This window comes from Dromiciops gliroides, chromosome 1, assembly GCF_019393635.1.
Source record: "Dromiciops gliroides isolate mDroGli1 chromosome 1, mDroGli1.pri, whole genome shotgun sequence".
In the NCBI taxonomy this organism is placed as follows: Eukaryota; Metazoa; Chordata; class Mammalia; order Microbiotheria; family Microbiotheriidae; genus Dromiciops; species Dromiciops gliroides.
Genome location: NC_057861.1, coordinates 674,399,886 through 674,414,210, shown reverse-complemented (window position 1 = coordinate 674,414,210; position 14,325 = coordinate 674,399,886). Strand labels below are relative to the sequence as shown.

At 42.0% G+C, this 14,325-nt stretch overlaps 1 protein-coding gene across 1 annotated transcript in view; it reads right to left on the bottom strand.

Moving 5' to 3' along the window:
* The window catches only part of BSN (bassoon presynaptic cytomatrix protein), a 240,442-nt gene that overhangs the window by 116,421 nt on the left and 109,696 nt on the right, over positions 1-14,325 (bottom strand). The window contains exon 2 of the mRNA XM_043975309.1: positions 9,736-10,141. Coding sequence (XP_043831244.1) covers positions 9,736-10,141 — 406 coding nt within the window. The remainder of the gene's footprint in view (positions 1-9,735; positions 10,142-14,325) is intronic.

The window sequence follows — 14,325 nt, the reverse complement described above, 5'->3', positions numbered from 1 at the left end:
AATTAAGGAAACTGAGGCTGAAACATGTTAAATGACTTATATAGGGTCACTGAGTCTAAGTGTCTGAGACAGAGACAGAGAGGTAGAGAGGGAGAGGGAGGGAGGGAAGGAGGGAGAGAAAGTGTTTTTCATTCTCAGATAGTACTTGGACCAACAGGAAAAGACTGAGTCATTCTTGCTTAAATCCACTGCTGAAGAGAAGGATGTTTATTCTAAACCACATACTGACGTGCATCTAAAGAGGCTTGTTTTACCTGCATTTGATACAAATTTTGAGGAGCAGTTTGGAATATCTATTGGGCCCTACTAAAGTCATGAAAAAAAAATCTCCAACTCAAACAGATGTCATAAGATTTAAAAATTGTCCTAGCTAAAAAAAATCAACTCAGCAAGACCCCTGTTCTTTCATTCTTTTCAGTTCCCTTGTCCTTATACGGCTGTTAAATAGAAGAGCTCCGTCAAACTTTTAATATGTGTAGCAATGCTGAATTACAAACCAGCTGGTGACTCTCTCTTCATGATACCAAATGAAAAAGATTCATTTTCTATGTTCAAGTTTCAAAAGAAAAAAAATCTAACTGAAGCCTAATTACAGATTGCTGAGGAATCGGGGCTTCCTCTTTATAGCCTCCATCTTGCTGAGCTCTCTTTCCTAGGCTCATCTCACCAGTTGCCTTGATCAGCTCAGGATTGTTCTTCCAATATGCTGGTTAATGACTGTTCAATCTAAATTTAAATGCCCCAAATCACAGCATTTCCTAGGAGAGACTACCACATCCAATTAGCAATAACATTGGACTTTTCTGCCTGTGTTCTCCCTCTTTGAATTTTGTCCTATCATTTCTAGAAAAATCTGCCTATGACATGTGAAATAACATCTCCATCCATGGTATTTACATATGTGAACCCTGATGACCCTTGGTCTCATCCTTACCTGGTTACTGCTAGTCAAGGGACTAAATAAATTAACCTTGACTAGTAGTAACCAAGTAAGTCTGGCATAAACAAAGCTTAGACCAACATCTTATACCATATTCCACAATACATTCAAAATTGACATGTGACCTTAATATTAAAGATCAGACCATAAAAAATTTAGAAGGCAAGATCATATACCTTTTACAGCTATGGGCAGGATATTATTGATTTATTAAGTAACAAAGGCATTTACCACAAATAAAACGGATCATCTTTATTACATGAAATTGAACACATGTAATCTTTATTACATGAAATTGCACCAAAAAATTTAATGCATCTAGGATAAAAAGAGAAGTGATCAAATGGGGGAAAAAAATCTTTGTATCAAATTTCTTGGATAAGGGTTAGGTATCCAAAAATATATAGACAACTAAGAGAATTATATAAGATCAAAAGCCATTCTCCAATAGATAGGTAGTCAAAGGATATAAACAAACAGTTCTCAAAAGATTTCAAACTATTCACAACCACTTGAAAGAATGCTCCAAACTGCTAATAGCGAAAAATGAAAATTGAAACAACTTTAAGGTTTTGCTTGACATACAGCAAATTGGCAAAGATGACAAAAGGTGAGAATAGTTAATGTTGGAGGGGTTTGGAGAGACAGGCACATTAATGGTTTTTTTTTATTTTTATTTTTATTTTTTTAGTGAGGCAATTGGGGTTAAGTGACTTGCCCAGGGTCACACAACTAGTAAGTGTTAAGTGTCTGAGGCCGGATTTGAACTCAGGTACTCCTGACTCCAGGGCTGGTGCTCAATCCACTGCGCCATCTAGCTGCTCCACATTAATGTATTTTTCATGCAGATATAAATTAGTGAAACCATTTTGAACAACAACTTGGAATTATACAAATAAAGTGATTAAAATGTCCATACCCTTTGACCCATTGTTTTCATTACTATGCGTATATAGCAGAGTGATCATTGATAAAAAGAAAGGCTCTATGTACACCAAATATTTAGAGAAGCACTTTTGGTGGTAGCAAATTACTGGAAACAAAGTAGATGTCCATTGAATGGAGAAAGACTAAACAAAATACAGTACATAAATGTAATAGAAAATTGCTGTGATGTAAAAAAAAATTACATGTATAGTAAATACAGAGAAGCAGAAAAAGACACATGAACACACAATGACAATAAGAATGTAAATGTAAAGAAATACATAATAATTGAAAATGAATATTGCGAAATGACAAAAAATCAAATTTGAACCCAAAAGAGAGATAAGAGAAGACACCTTTGCAGATTGGGCGGGGGGCAGTAAAGAAACATTGAATATACTATTAGACTTTTTTTTGAATAATGATTAGTTTTACTGATTTTTTTCTCTTCTCTTTTCTTTCAAAACATTATTTGTTTTATAGAATAATCCTCTGGGAAGGGGACAATATGGGGAGAAATTGAAGGGCTATAAACAACAAACAAGTTTATTTTTTAAAAAGCTGCTAAATGTTTCTTTGCTGGTATCTTGTAAACCTGACCAAAAAGGCTTTAAACTTTAAAAAAAGGATGGAGGAAGGAGAGGACTGCCCAACAATAGCTAGATCTAGATCCAAAGCTAGATCTGTGTCAGTATCCATATCTATAGCTGGCTATATCCCCACCCATATTTATACCTATACCTATTTCTATCCCTATGGCTATAGCCACATCTAATTTCCCAAGTTAGCTACCTTAGAGAGAAACTACAAAAAAGGAAGAAAAGCAGTTGAGGCAGCCAGAAGTTCACAGGAGACACAATCCAAGAAAGGAGCCAGCAGTAAAACCCATGGCCTTCAATGTCTATATACAGGCACCCAAAGTTTATGTACCAAACAAGAGGAACTGAGGTTTTAATTCAAGCAGATAAATTTGACCTAACATATATCAATGATGCTTGGCACCATGAAACACATGACAAGACAATGGGGCTAGATGGTTATACCTCATTCAAAAGAAGAAAGATTAGGGGCAGCGAGATGGTGCAGTGGATAAAGCACCAGCCCTGAATTCAGGAGGACCTGAGTTCAAATCCAGTCTCAGACACTTGACACTTACTAGCTGTGTGATCCTGGGCAGGTCACTTAACCCTCAATTCCCCGCAAAAAAAAAAAAAAAAAGATTAGGTAAAAGTAGTGGTAGTGTATGGTATCACTGAATATGAAAGAAAGCATATATCATACAGTTGTAAAAGGCAGGTAGGTAGTGAAGCAGATAGAGCATAAGGGCCTGAAGTCAAAAAGATCCGAGTTCAAATGTGACCTCAGACACTTATTACGCGCGTGATCCTGGGCAAGTCACTTAACCTTGTTTGCCTCAGTTTCCTCATTTGTTAAATGAGCTAGGAAAGCAAATGACAAATCACTCCATTATCTTTGCCAAGAAAATCCCAAATGGGGTCATGAAGAGTTACACATGGCTGAAATGACTGAACACCAACATCCATCATATATCTTCATGTGAAGAAACAACAGAGTGGGGAAACATAGCCAGGTGAGAGAAAACAGAAATTATTTTTTTCCCTTTGGAGTATATTACAAACAACTTAGACGGAAAGAAGTAATAGATGATGAGTTTGGGAAACAGATCACAAGTCTGGCCCAGAGGCACAATGGAGTAGTGATAGGGGTCTTCAAGCATTCAGGAATAGACTGGAGATCTCTTGCTCTCTACTAAAAGTCAGGGAACTAGATAACTTCTTGGCTTACCTCAATAATAATTTCATTCTTCAAAAGGTAAAAGAAGCAACAAGGTGAAATTCTATTCTGGATTTGATTCTTCTTAACAGGGAAGAAATAGTTGCTGACCACTACTTAGGTCTCTTCCAACTCTCAAATTCAGGTATTCTGTGATTTCCAGGCTGGCCCCTTCTCCACTCCCCCCCACCCCCTCCATTTGTCTGCCTCTCCCTGTCCATTTCTCTCTTTTTTTCTCTCCCTCCCTCCTCTCTCCTATTCCCTCTCCCTCTCCTCCTCCCTCTCCATTCCTCCTATTCTCTCTTCATATATTTACCACATCTTATGCCCAAGGTATGACATGGTAGAAAGGGGATAAGACCTGGAGTCAGGAGATAGCTAGAGTCAAATCCTGCCTCTGATACATACCAACAGTGTGACTACATACAACTCATGACCTCTCAGATCCCCTACTACTTCAGCTATAAAAAGTAGACAATAATCCTTGTAGTAACTATACCAAAGGGCAATTTTGAAGATCAAATGAGATAATGTATGTAAAGAAAGTACTCTCCAGACCTTAAAATGCCATACAAAATGTCAGCTATTATTATGATACCCATATGCCATTTATATATTAAACACTAATAATAATAGCTAACATTTATATAGAGTTTAAGGTTCTCCAAGCCCTTTACAAATGTCATGTCATTTGATCCTCAGAACAACCCTGGGAAGTGGGTGTTATTATCATCCCCATATTGCAGATGAGGAAACTGAGGCAGATAGGGTTTAGGTGACTTGCTTAGGGTTCCAGAGCTGGTAAATATCTAAGGCAAGATTCGAACTCAGTCCTTCCAAATTCAGAATCCTATAGTCTATCCATTTTGCCACCTAGTTGCCTCTATGTAAATGTCGGTCATCATTATTACTATTACTACCTGAATATAGAACAGGAGGCAGTTATGACATAGCAGAGGAAGGGTGAGCCTTAGAGTCTTTTTGTTGTTGTTGTTGTTGTTGTTGTTGTTTTTTGGTGAGGCAATTAGGGTTAAGTAACTTGCCCAGGGTCACACAGCTAGTAACTGTTAAGTGTCTGAGTCTGGATTTGAACTCAGGTCCTCCTGAATCCAGGGCTAGCGCTCTATCTACTGCGCCACCTAGCTGCCTTGAGCCTTAAAGTCTTGAAGACCTGGGTTCAGTTTCTGCATTAGACTCTGTCAAATGACATATCATTTGACTATTTTTGTGACCATGGGTAAATCACTTAAGCTCTCACTTGGGAGAGACAGGATGGTACAATGGAAAGAACACTGGATTTGGAGTTAGAGGATGCGGGTTCAAATGACCCCTATGATGCTTACTGTCTAAATTACTTAATCCCCCTTGGCCTCAGTTTCCTCATCTGTAAAATGAGGAGAATGGACTAGATAACCTGTAAGGTCTCTTTCAACTCTAACCCTATGGCTCTAGTGCTTCAGGCACCATTTTTTTTTTTTTTGGGTGAGGCAACTGGGGTTAAGTGACTTGCTCAGGGTCATACAGCTAGTAAGTGTCAAGTGTTTGAGGCTGAATTTGAACTCAGGTCCTCCTGAATCCAGGGCTGGTGCTCTATCCACTGTGCCACCTACCTGCCCCATAGGCGCCTTTTTAAGACCATAAATTACAGATGACTCGTTGACAGGCATCAAAGAAGAGAATGTCCAAAATCAGAATTCTCTACATAGAAGAAATTATAAAAGCGGGACAAAAAAAAAGTACAGGATATACCTGTGTGTCCAAAGTGAAATGTCTAAGGTACATCATAGGAAAAAGATTGATTTACAATACTCCCCCCACCTCCCGCCATGACACCTCCTTCTTCTCTCCACATAGCTAGGCAGCCAGAACACATTGGTTTGGCAGTGTCTGTGTGCAGAACACTTCTAATATCCCTTTCTTCTGACTCCAGCTGGGGAGACCTCCTCAGGGAGTAAATCAGTGTATGGGGGAGAGAAATAAAGGATAAATAGACACAGCAGGAAAACCATATCCTTTGATGGTGTTTAGTGTCCTGGAAAGGAGTCCCTATTCTCCTGTTCCTTTTTCTTTTCTCCAATCCCCTAAACTACTCTTCCATGGTTCCCATCTTTAGCTCTCAGTCTTTAGCTCATATTCATTTCTTCAACATGGGTATACCTGTGAGCTATGATGCCTTTCTTTTCTGTGAAGTATTCTAGAATCGCAGAGTTGGAGGGAACATCAGAGGTCAACTCATACTTCATTTGGCATCACATGACCTGGCTTCCACCTCACAGCGCAAGATCAGAAGTAATAGATGGAAATTCCAAAGAAGAAAATTTAAGGCTGACATCAAAAAGCAACTTCCTAGCAGGGCTGTCTAAAAGGAGAGTGGACTGCTCAGGAAGTAGAGTTCTCTTTCACTGGAGGTCTTCAAGTAGAGGCTATCAGATATACTATGATGGGGATTCTTTTCATATATGGTTGAATGAGGTCCCCTTTAAGTCTAGTCAGTGGTTCTATGGTTCATTTCCCATCTCTGCTGCTTATTTCCTTGTGTGAGTTTGGATGAATCATTTAACCTCTCTGGGCCTCAGTTTCCACATCTACCAAATGAGAAAGTTGGACCAGATATCTTCTGAAGGCCCTTTTGGCTCTAAAGTTATAACCAAGTTTTCTTCCACAAAACGACTAATGTGGAAATATTTTATGTGATTATGTATAGCCTATATCAGATTGATTACTGTCTTAGGGGAGGAATAGGGGAGGGAGGAAAGGATAGAATTTGGAACTCAACAATAAAAAATAATGTTAAAAATTGTTTTTACATGTAATTAGGGAAAAAATAAAATATCGCTACCTCCAATTCTTTCTATGATGCTGATGACAACTAGTTATTTAAGGAGACCTCCAAGGAGGGGAAAACCACCCACCTCTCAAGACAGCCCATCCCCCTTTTTGATAGCTCCAACTGTTAGGAACTTTTCCCTCACATCAAACCTATATATTCCTTTCTGCAACTTTTGCCCATAGCTTCCATTTTTGTCCTCTTGGGCCAAACAGAGCAAATCTAACACCCCGCCCCCCCCCCCCCGGCCATTTGACAGTCCTTCAGATACCTGAACACTGCTATCATAAGAGTTAACAACATGTAATGGAAAGAATACTGCATTTGGATAAGAAGACCTGAGTTTAAATGCCAGTTTTGCCATCTGTGTTATTGGGAAGGAAGAAAGGAAGGAAGGGACACTGGGCTTCTGTTTGCCTGGGGCCAATGGTATACTCTGGAGCAGAAGCACTCAAGCTTTTGGTATGGCTGGGCTTGGTCAGAAGTACTCAGAGGGAAGAAGGCCACATGCCAGCACATTTGCACCCCAATTTGGTGTTTACTAAAATACTGGCCCCTGATGCCCAAGCCTCCTTTCCAAAACACACACACCTGAGTGTGGCACACAATTTATACTTGTCACTTGTGTCTGATAAGACAAACAAACAGACCAAGTGTCAGGGGCCTGGTACCCATAGAGTGTTCAGGATGGTGGGGCTAGAGGGTGTTTGTAGTGCTGGAGCTCATGCTGAGGGAATGGCCCCCCAGAGTGGTCCAGGCAGCCATTGCCCTTCCTTGGGTTTTCTGGGGCCAGGATGCCCCAGACATGGCCTCTTCAAGGCTGGGGCTTCACAAGGCCTTTGCCACAGCCTATTTCTAGGTCTCAAATCTCACCACAATGCTAATGGTTTGGGTCATTTCACAGGAGGAATTCCAGAAATGGCCCCCTCCTGACCCTAATGACTCTGCTCTTTCTAAATATTGAGCTGCAAGCACTTACCTAACTGATCAGTGTGCAGAATTGAACTGCTCCTCCACAAAAAAATAATTAGTCATTGGTGCCAAGTAATGAAGAGCACTCACCTCTCTTAATAAAGCCCACACACCAGGAGCTCAGCCAAAGGAACAAATTGACTCATCTCCCCCAATATTGTCAGCTCTTCCCCCAGAATCTCACACTTACCTTTCGCACCCCCCACACTACACACCTACAGTGCCACATTTTACAAATAGACACCAACTTGCAAACAATTATTCTCACTTATCTCCCACTACCCAAGGCGAAAGGATTTCTCTGATCTTGATAGCCTGAGAATCACAACAAGTGAGGCACTGTTGTGATGTCACCCAGTTTCCGTGGTCCCCTTAGGAGTCACAGTCCTGAGCCTACCTATGGGACAAGCCAATCCTTCCATCCTCGGGCCTCTGCCTCAAGGAGAGTGAGGTCAGCCCGCCTCACATGAGGGCTGAGCCTCCCCTGTGAAAAAGCCCTCCAGAGGAAGGCTAAAGAATGCTGGAGTCCCAAGTGGTGCCTGAGCTCCTAGGAGCAGGCTCCCTCGGGGGCAGGAAAGGTGACTGCCTGCCCACCTGCCTTGAGAGAGCAGCACTGAAGCTTGTCCTGCTTCCCCAGGCTCAGAAGGAGGGCTTGGGCCACATGGTAGAAAGAACAGATGCAGAATGAATCTAAATGCATGCCCAGGTCCTTACAATTCATGCCCCCTAGTCTGGGGCTTACCACAGACCATACTCTAAGAAATAAGCAATTGGGAGCACCTAGGTGGCGCAGTGGATAAAGCACCGGCCCTGGATTCAGGAAGACCTGAGTTCAAATCTGTCCTCAGAGACTTGACACTTACAAGCTGTGTGACCCTGGGCAAGTCACTTAACCCTCATTGCCCCACAAAAAAAAAAAAGAAAGAAAAAAAAAAGAAAGAAGCAACTGCTGTACTTCCATAGCCTCCTGGGATGCTTACTGCCCAATGCTCTGCTTGTCCTGAAGACCATTCCCCATTCACTCATTACCCCAAACCACGTCTCCCCAGCACCCATTCAGCTTGATCCTCTAGCCTAAGTAGAGAGAGTGAGCTCGAGATTTGGAAAGGAGTGCATAGTTCTGGGTCTCCAAAGACATTTCTGAGCATGTTCTGAAATGCAAGAGAAATACTAGGTTGAGACGAGCTTCCTGTGGGGCAGGCAAAACCCCACTCCAGGGATCAGTGCTTCCACTGATGGAAAAGAGGTGGAATAGATAGAGTGAAACAGGAACCACAGACCCCCTAGTCAGGGCTCTCTCACAGCAAGGTGGGGATCACAGACTCCACAGCCAGAACTCACCCACAGTAAGCTGGGAACCATGGAGCCCACAGCCAAGACTTATCCACAAAGAGGCAGAGCAAATAATTAATGGAAATGCAAGCAAGTAGGAAAAGGAAACAAACTGATAAAAAAGATTATAAAAGGAAGAGGGATGAAAACAAAGAAGGTGTGATAGAGAAGAGTAGAATGTAGAAGTCAGTGGGCCAAAAAGGTCAAGTTATATGCTCAGTAGTGGGGAGATGGGGAACATATAGAGAAGGTAGGTAGGCAGACAAACAGACATAGATGAGAGAGAGAGAGAGAGAGAGAGAGAGAGAGAGAGAGAGAGAGAGAGATGGATGATAGATAGATAGATAGATGTATGGATGATAGATGATAGAGAGAGAGAGAAAGAGAGAGAGAGCTAGATAGATGTAATCAATGTGAGACAGTGTGGCAAAGTGGATCAAGAGATGACCCCGAAGATGACCTGGTATTAAGTCTCTCCTCTGGCACATATTAGTTGTGTGACTATGGGCAAGGGTCTCAATACTTTAGGTAACTCTCAAGGTTGTAGAGCATTGTAGAGCCAACAAGCATGAGTAGGGGGACTTCCCTTGCCCTCCACTTCCCTATGCCAATGAGATCACAGGTCCAGTCCTAGTTCCTGTCCTTATATATTGAGAGGGGGTGGTGGTCAAGAACACCAGTTAGGTAGCCCTCCTCAATAACCACACATGATTTGCTGGGCATTTCCAACTGAACTGGGATCCCAGATTTAAAACTGGAAAGAACCTTAGGGATCATCCAGTTCAACTCCCCCATTTTTAGAGATGAGAAGACTGAGATCAAGAAAGAACTGAAATTTATTGGCCAAGGTCACATAGATGGTAACAAAGTGGCTAGGATTCAAATATGTTTCCTCAATAAGCTTGTTGGGTTAACATTACTAAGAAAAGTAAGCAGTGGTTACCTCTGTGAGATGAGGGTTGGGGTTGAATCCACACTGGTTGCAGACCTTGTTGTGACACTGTGTACAGGTGTTGAAGTTTGGCTGGTTGGGAGAAGAGGTGAGATCTGTTGTCTTGCATATAGGACAGAGGGTGCTGCTTGGGAGGGGTGCGATTTGGGGTACTGAATAAGGTGATGTTGGGGTGCTGCCTCTGTCTGGTGACACTGAGGGAGATCGGCCTGTTCTCTGCATCCTGCTGTCCACTTGGAGTGTCCGGTGGGGGCCATCCACCTGTGGGCCAGCCTGTCCATGAGTCCTCATCTCCCGCCGGCGGCCTTCATGGCTAGGAGCACCCGCCTGCTTTGGAGTAGGGGAAGTCGCTCTCTGGCCTTCCAGATGGTCCTTAGGATCTAGTCTTCTCGACATGCTGTTAAGAACACAGAAAACAAGGGTGATTCAGGGATGCAACTTAGAAAAGGCAAGGTGAAGTTCTTCCCAGCCTCAGGATGACACGCTTAACATGAGAGCAGACTGGTGAAGTCTGTTTTCTTCCGGCTGTAGCAATCTCCACAATAGTGTAATCCCTCTCCTTGTACAGGGTAATAATAACAGGCTGCAAAGCTGACCTAATTTTTATTTCTATAACACATTGAACAAAAGTCGCTCCAGGACTAATGTACCATGTATTCAAAGATGCTTTTAAGTGGCCTCCTCATTTGTTAAGCGTTGACTAGCTTGAGGAGGAATAGCACTACAGGGAACTCCTTTAGGAGAGGCCAAGGAAATGAACACAGGGGAATGACCATCACCTTTCATCCCTCCACAGACAGGGCTCCGGATCTCCAAATGAAAGTGTTTCTGGGGCAAGTCTTTTCATAGCCAACTCCAAAGGACTGTCCATGTTCTTTTGGCTATACTAGAATTGGGTTGTATCAACTCTCATTGAAAGTAAGTGGCCCTTTGACTGCTAGAGGAAAATGGTTTTCTTATGTAATAGAAGTGAAAAGGAACATGGCATAGTAAATGGAAAGTCGGCCTCAGAGTCAAGAAAAAAAAACATCTAGGTTCAATTCCTGTTTATAATACATACTGGTTTTGTGACCCATGGCAAATCACTTAACCTCTTTCAGGCAACTCTCTAAAACTTTAAGTTGTGGGGAAGGTGTCAATTTGCATTAATAGAGTGAGTTTCTTCACCAGGGGGTTCTAATACCCATGGAATCACAGATCCCTACATTAATAGCAATCTTGGCTATAATGGAATATGGGACTCTGTGTGCCTGACAACTGAAGGTCAGTTCAATTCAGAGAGGCTCATCACCAAAAAGTTGGCCACTGGGTAATGAGGTTTTGGGCCACAAAAATATGCATAACCTCGGACCAGTAATTTCACTTCTCCGTTTTGTCTTCTAAATGGCCTCTGGTGTATCTATTAGTTCTAAATTGATGATCCTATGAACTCTTGGAGCTAGGGATGTACATCACACTGATGAGAATCCAAATCATCTGGAGTGCTCTTTTTTTCCTTTGGTGAGGCAATTAGACTTAAGTGATTTGCCCAGAGTCACACAGCTAGTAAGTGTTATGTGTCTGAGACTGAATTTGAACTCATGTCCTTCTGAATCCAGGGCCAGTGCTCTATCCACTGCAGCACCTAGCTACCCCTGGAGTGCTTTTGAGATACCTACTCCTCAGGGTTACTGGGAGGGAAGTGTTTGGTAAACTATGTAGATGTGAGTTCTTCTAACTGGAGATACAAACCCAGAGCCTATTCAACACTCAGGGGACTGGCTAATAACATGGGTGTCCTTCTTCCTGGCCAGTGAGACTAGAATTAGACCTTTTCTATGTAAGAACACTTGTCGATTTCAAGAATCAAGAGGAGCAGGGCAGCTAGGTGGCACAGTGGATAGAGCACCAGCCCTGGAGTCAGGAGTACTTGAGTTCAAATCCAGCCTCAGAACATTGACACTTATTAGCTGTGTGACCCTGGGCAAGTCACTTAACCCCAATTGCCTCACCCCCCAAAAAAAGAATCAAGAGGGGCTCAGGAGAGTCAAAAGCACACTGACTACAAAGGGCTTTGAGGTCTCCAAGGCCACTATGGCTACTGGTCATGAGTTCCAAAGCCTATTCACTGTACTCCTGCTCCTGGAATGAGCCTTTGGAAGTTTGGAGAGTGGAGGGAAAAATCTCTCCTTTAGCCTCCCTTTACAGAGGGCTCAAAATTCCAGCCATCTTTTCATTTTCCACCAGCTGTTCTGCTTTGGTTTCTACTCCACTATCACAATCATGACCCCATGCAAGATACCCATTTTTCAGAAGCTTCATTTTTACATTATCTTCCCCTATTAGATTATAAGATCCTTGAGGGCAAAGATTATCTTTTTTTTATTATTTGTATTCCCGGTACTTAGCACAGTGCCTGGCCCATAGTAGGTGTTTAATAAATGTTTATTGTAGCATATCATATAGCCTAAAGGAAAGTTGATGAAAAAGATAGAAATAAAGTGACCTGCTACACACACCACCCCCAACACACACATGCAAACAAACAAAAAACCTCCTAAAATATGGTGGGGATTGGGATTCTGAAACTTCATGTGTGTTGAAATACTTATCAAAGAGGCCACCCCATTCCTCAACCAAACTAACGTCCATGTGTGGCAGCCTCATCTCACTAACTCTGTTCCTCCATGAAAAACAACCAAAGCCCAACCACACCCAGCACACTGTAAGTAAGTCTGGTGAAGGTACCTCCTACAAGGAACCAACCTCCAACACATCCCTCCATTGCAGGTGAAGGCACTTTGTATGTCTGCAAATTTCTCATAATGATTTTCCTTGACTCTTCTCTGCCCCTATTCACATTTGACCTTGTATCATACTTAGTCGTGTACATCTTCTACAATGCCTTATAAGATCATAAACTTCCTGTTGGTAGGAACAGTCATTTTTTTTCATCTTTGTATTCCAAGGGCAGAGAGCAGGGACTTACACATAACAAGTGCTTAATAAATACTGGCTGGATTTGAACTTGGACACTGGAGTTAGAGATAGTCCAGGGAAAGGCAATTACAGTGACTAAGGGATGTTGGGAGATGGAGAGCCGAAGGGGAGAGAGATGACCAGTCATGCTGTCTGAGCACGGCTCTGAGCACAGACCAGTTCAAAGTATAACAGGATTTGTGGTTGAAAGAGTTCTTGGAGATCACCTGTCTGGTTCAGTCTCCTCATTTTATTTTTATCATTTTCTAAAATAAGTATTATTGATGCTTTCTGTTTTTACATAATAGTTATTTCTGGAAGTACTCATCTTCTCTTCTTCCCCTTCCTCCACAATTGAACCTTCTCTTGGAACAAAGAAAAAAAAAATTGTAAACACCTGTTACAATGCAGAATCCGACAATGTATGCAATCTTCTGCCCCCTGCCAAAAGGAGAGAGGCCTATTTCATTAACTTTTCTCTGGGATCATTGTTGATTTTTCAGTTACTCAGGATTTGACTTCCTTTCAGTGATATTTTCATTTACAACTGTTGTAGTCATAGTGTATATTGTTCTTTTGTTTCTACTTACTTTGTTCTATATTAGTTCATATACATCTTTGCACATTTCTCTGAATTCCTCCTACTTGTCACTTCTTAGTGTACAGTAATATTCCATCATATCCCTACACCTTAGATTTTTTTTTAGTCATTCCACAAATGATGCAGCTCCCTCATTTTATGGAGGAAGAAACTGAGGGCCAGAGGAATTAAAGGACTTATAAAAGGCTATGAAGGCACAAGATGGAATCTATAAAGTCACAAGGAAGTATTTCCAATGACTGGAATGCTCTGCTTCTTCATCTCTGCCTCATGGCTTTCCTGCTTCCATCAAGTCCCAACTAAAATCCCTCCTTCTATAGGAAGCCTTTGCCAATCCCTCTTATTTCTGGTACCTTCCCTCTGTTCAACATCTCCAATTTATCTTGTATGTAGCTTGCTTGTACATATTTGTTTGCTTGTTGTCTCCCCCATCAGACCATGAGCTTCTTGAGGGTAGGGACTGTCTTTTGCCTTTCTTTGTATCCCTGGCACTTAACATAGTGCCTGGCACACAGTGGGCACTTAATAAATGCTTATTGACTGACAGGTAGAAAGAGTGAACCCTGAATCCTAAAAAAGCAAAGGAGGGGGGCAGCTAGGTGGCACAGTGGATAGAGCACCAGCCCTGGAGTCAGGAGTACCTGAGTTCAAATCCAGCCTCAGAACATTGACACTTACTGGCTGTGTGACCCCAGGCAAGTCACTTAACCCCAATTGCTTCACCAAAAAAAAAAAGTAAAGAAGGGAGACTCCTTAAAGTCTGAAAACAGTAAATTCTGGTGAATAAAAGGTGAATGATACTTCAGACAATGAAAACTAGCTTGCAGAACTTTGTACAGGCTAAAAATAGAAATGCCATGGCTTACAAAAAGGTTTCAGGAAATATGTAAATGACCTTTCTGTCATGGAACACTTAAAAGAATCCAGAATATCATGGGGACATCCCTAACCTTGTCAGGACAGCCATGCCCCAGGAAGCCCTTTGAGGCCTGGATCTCAGTCAAAGATGGACCTTGAGGTTG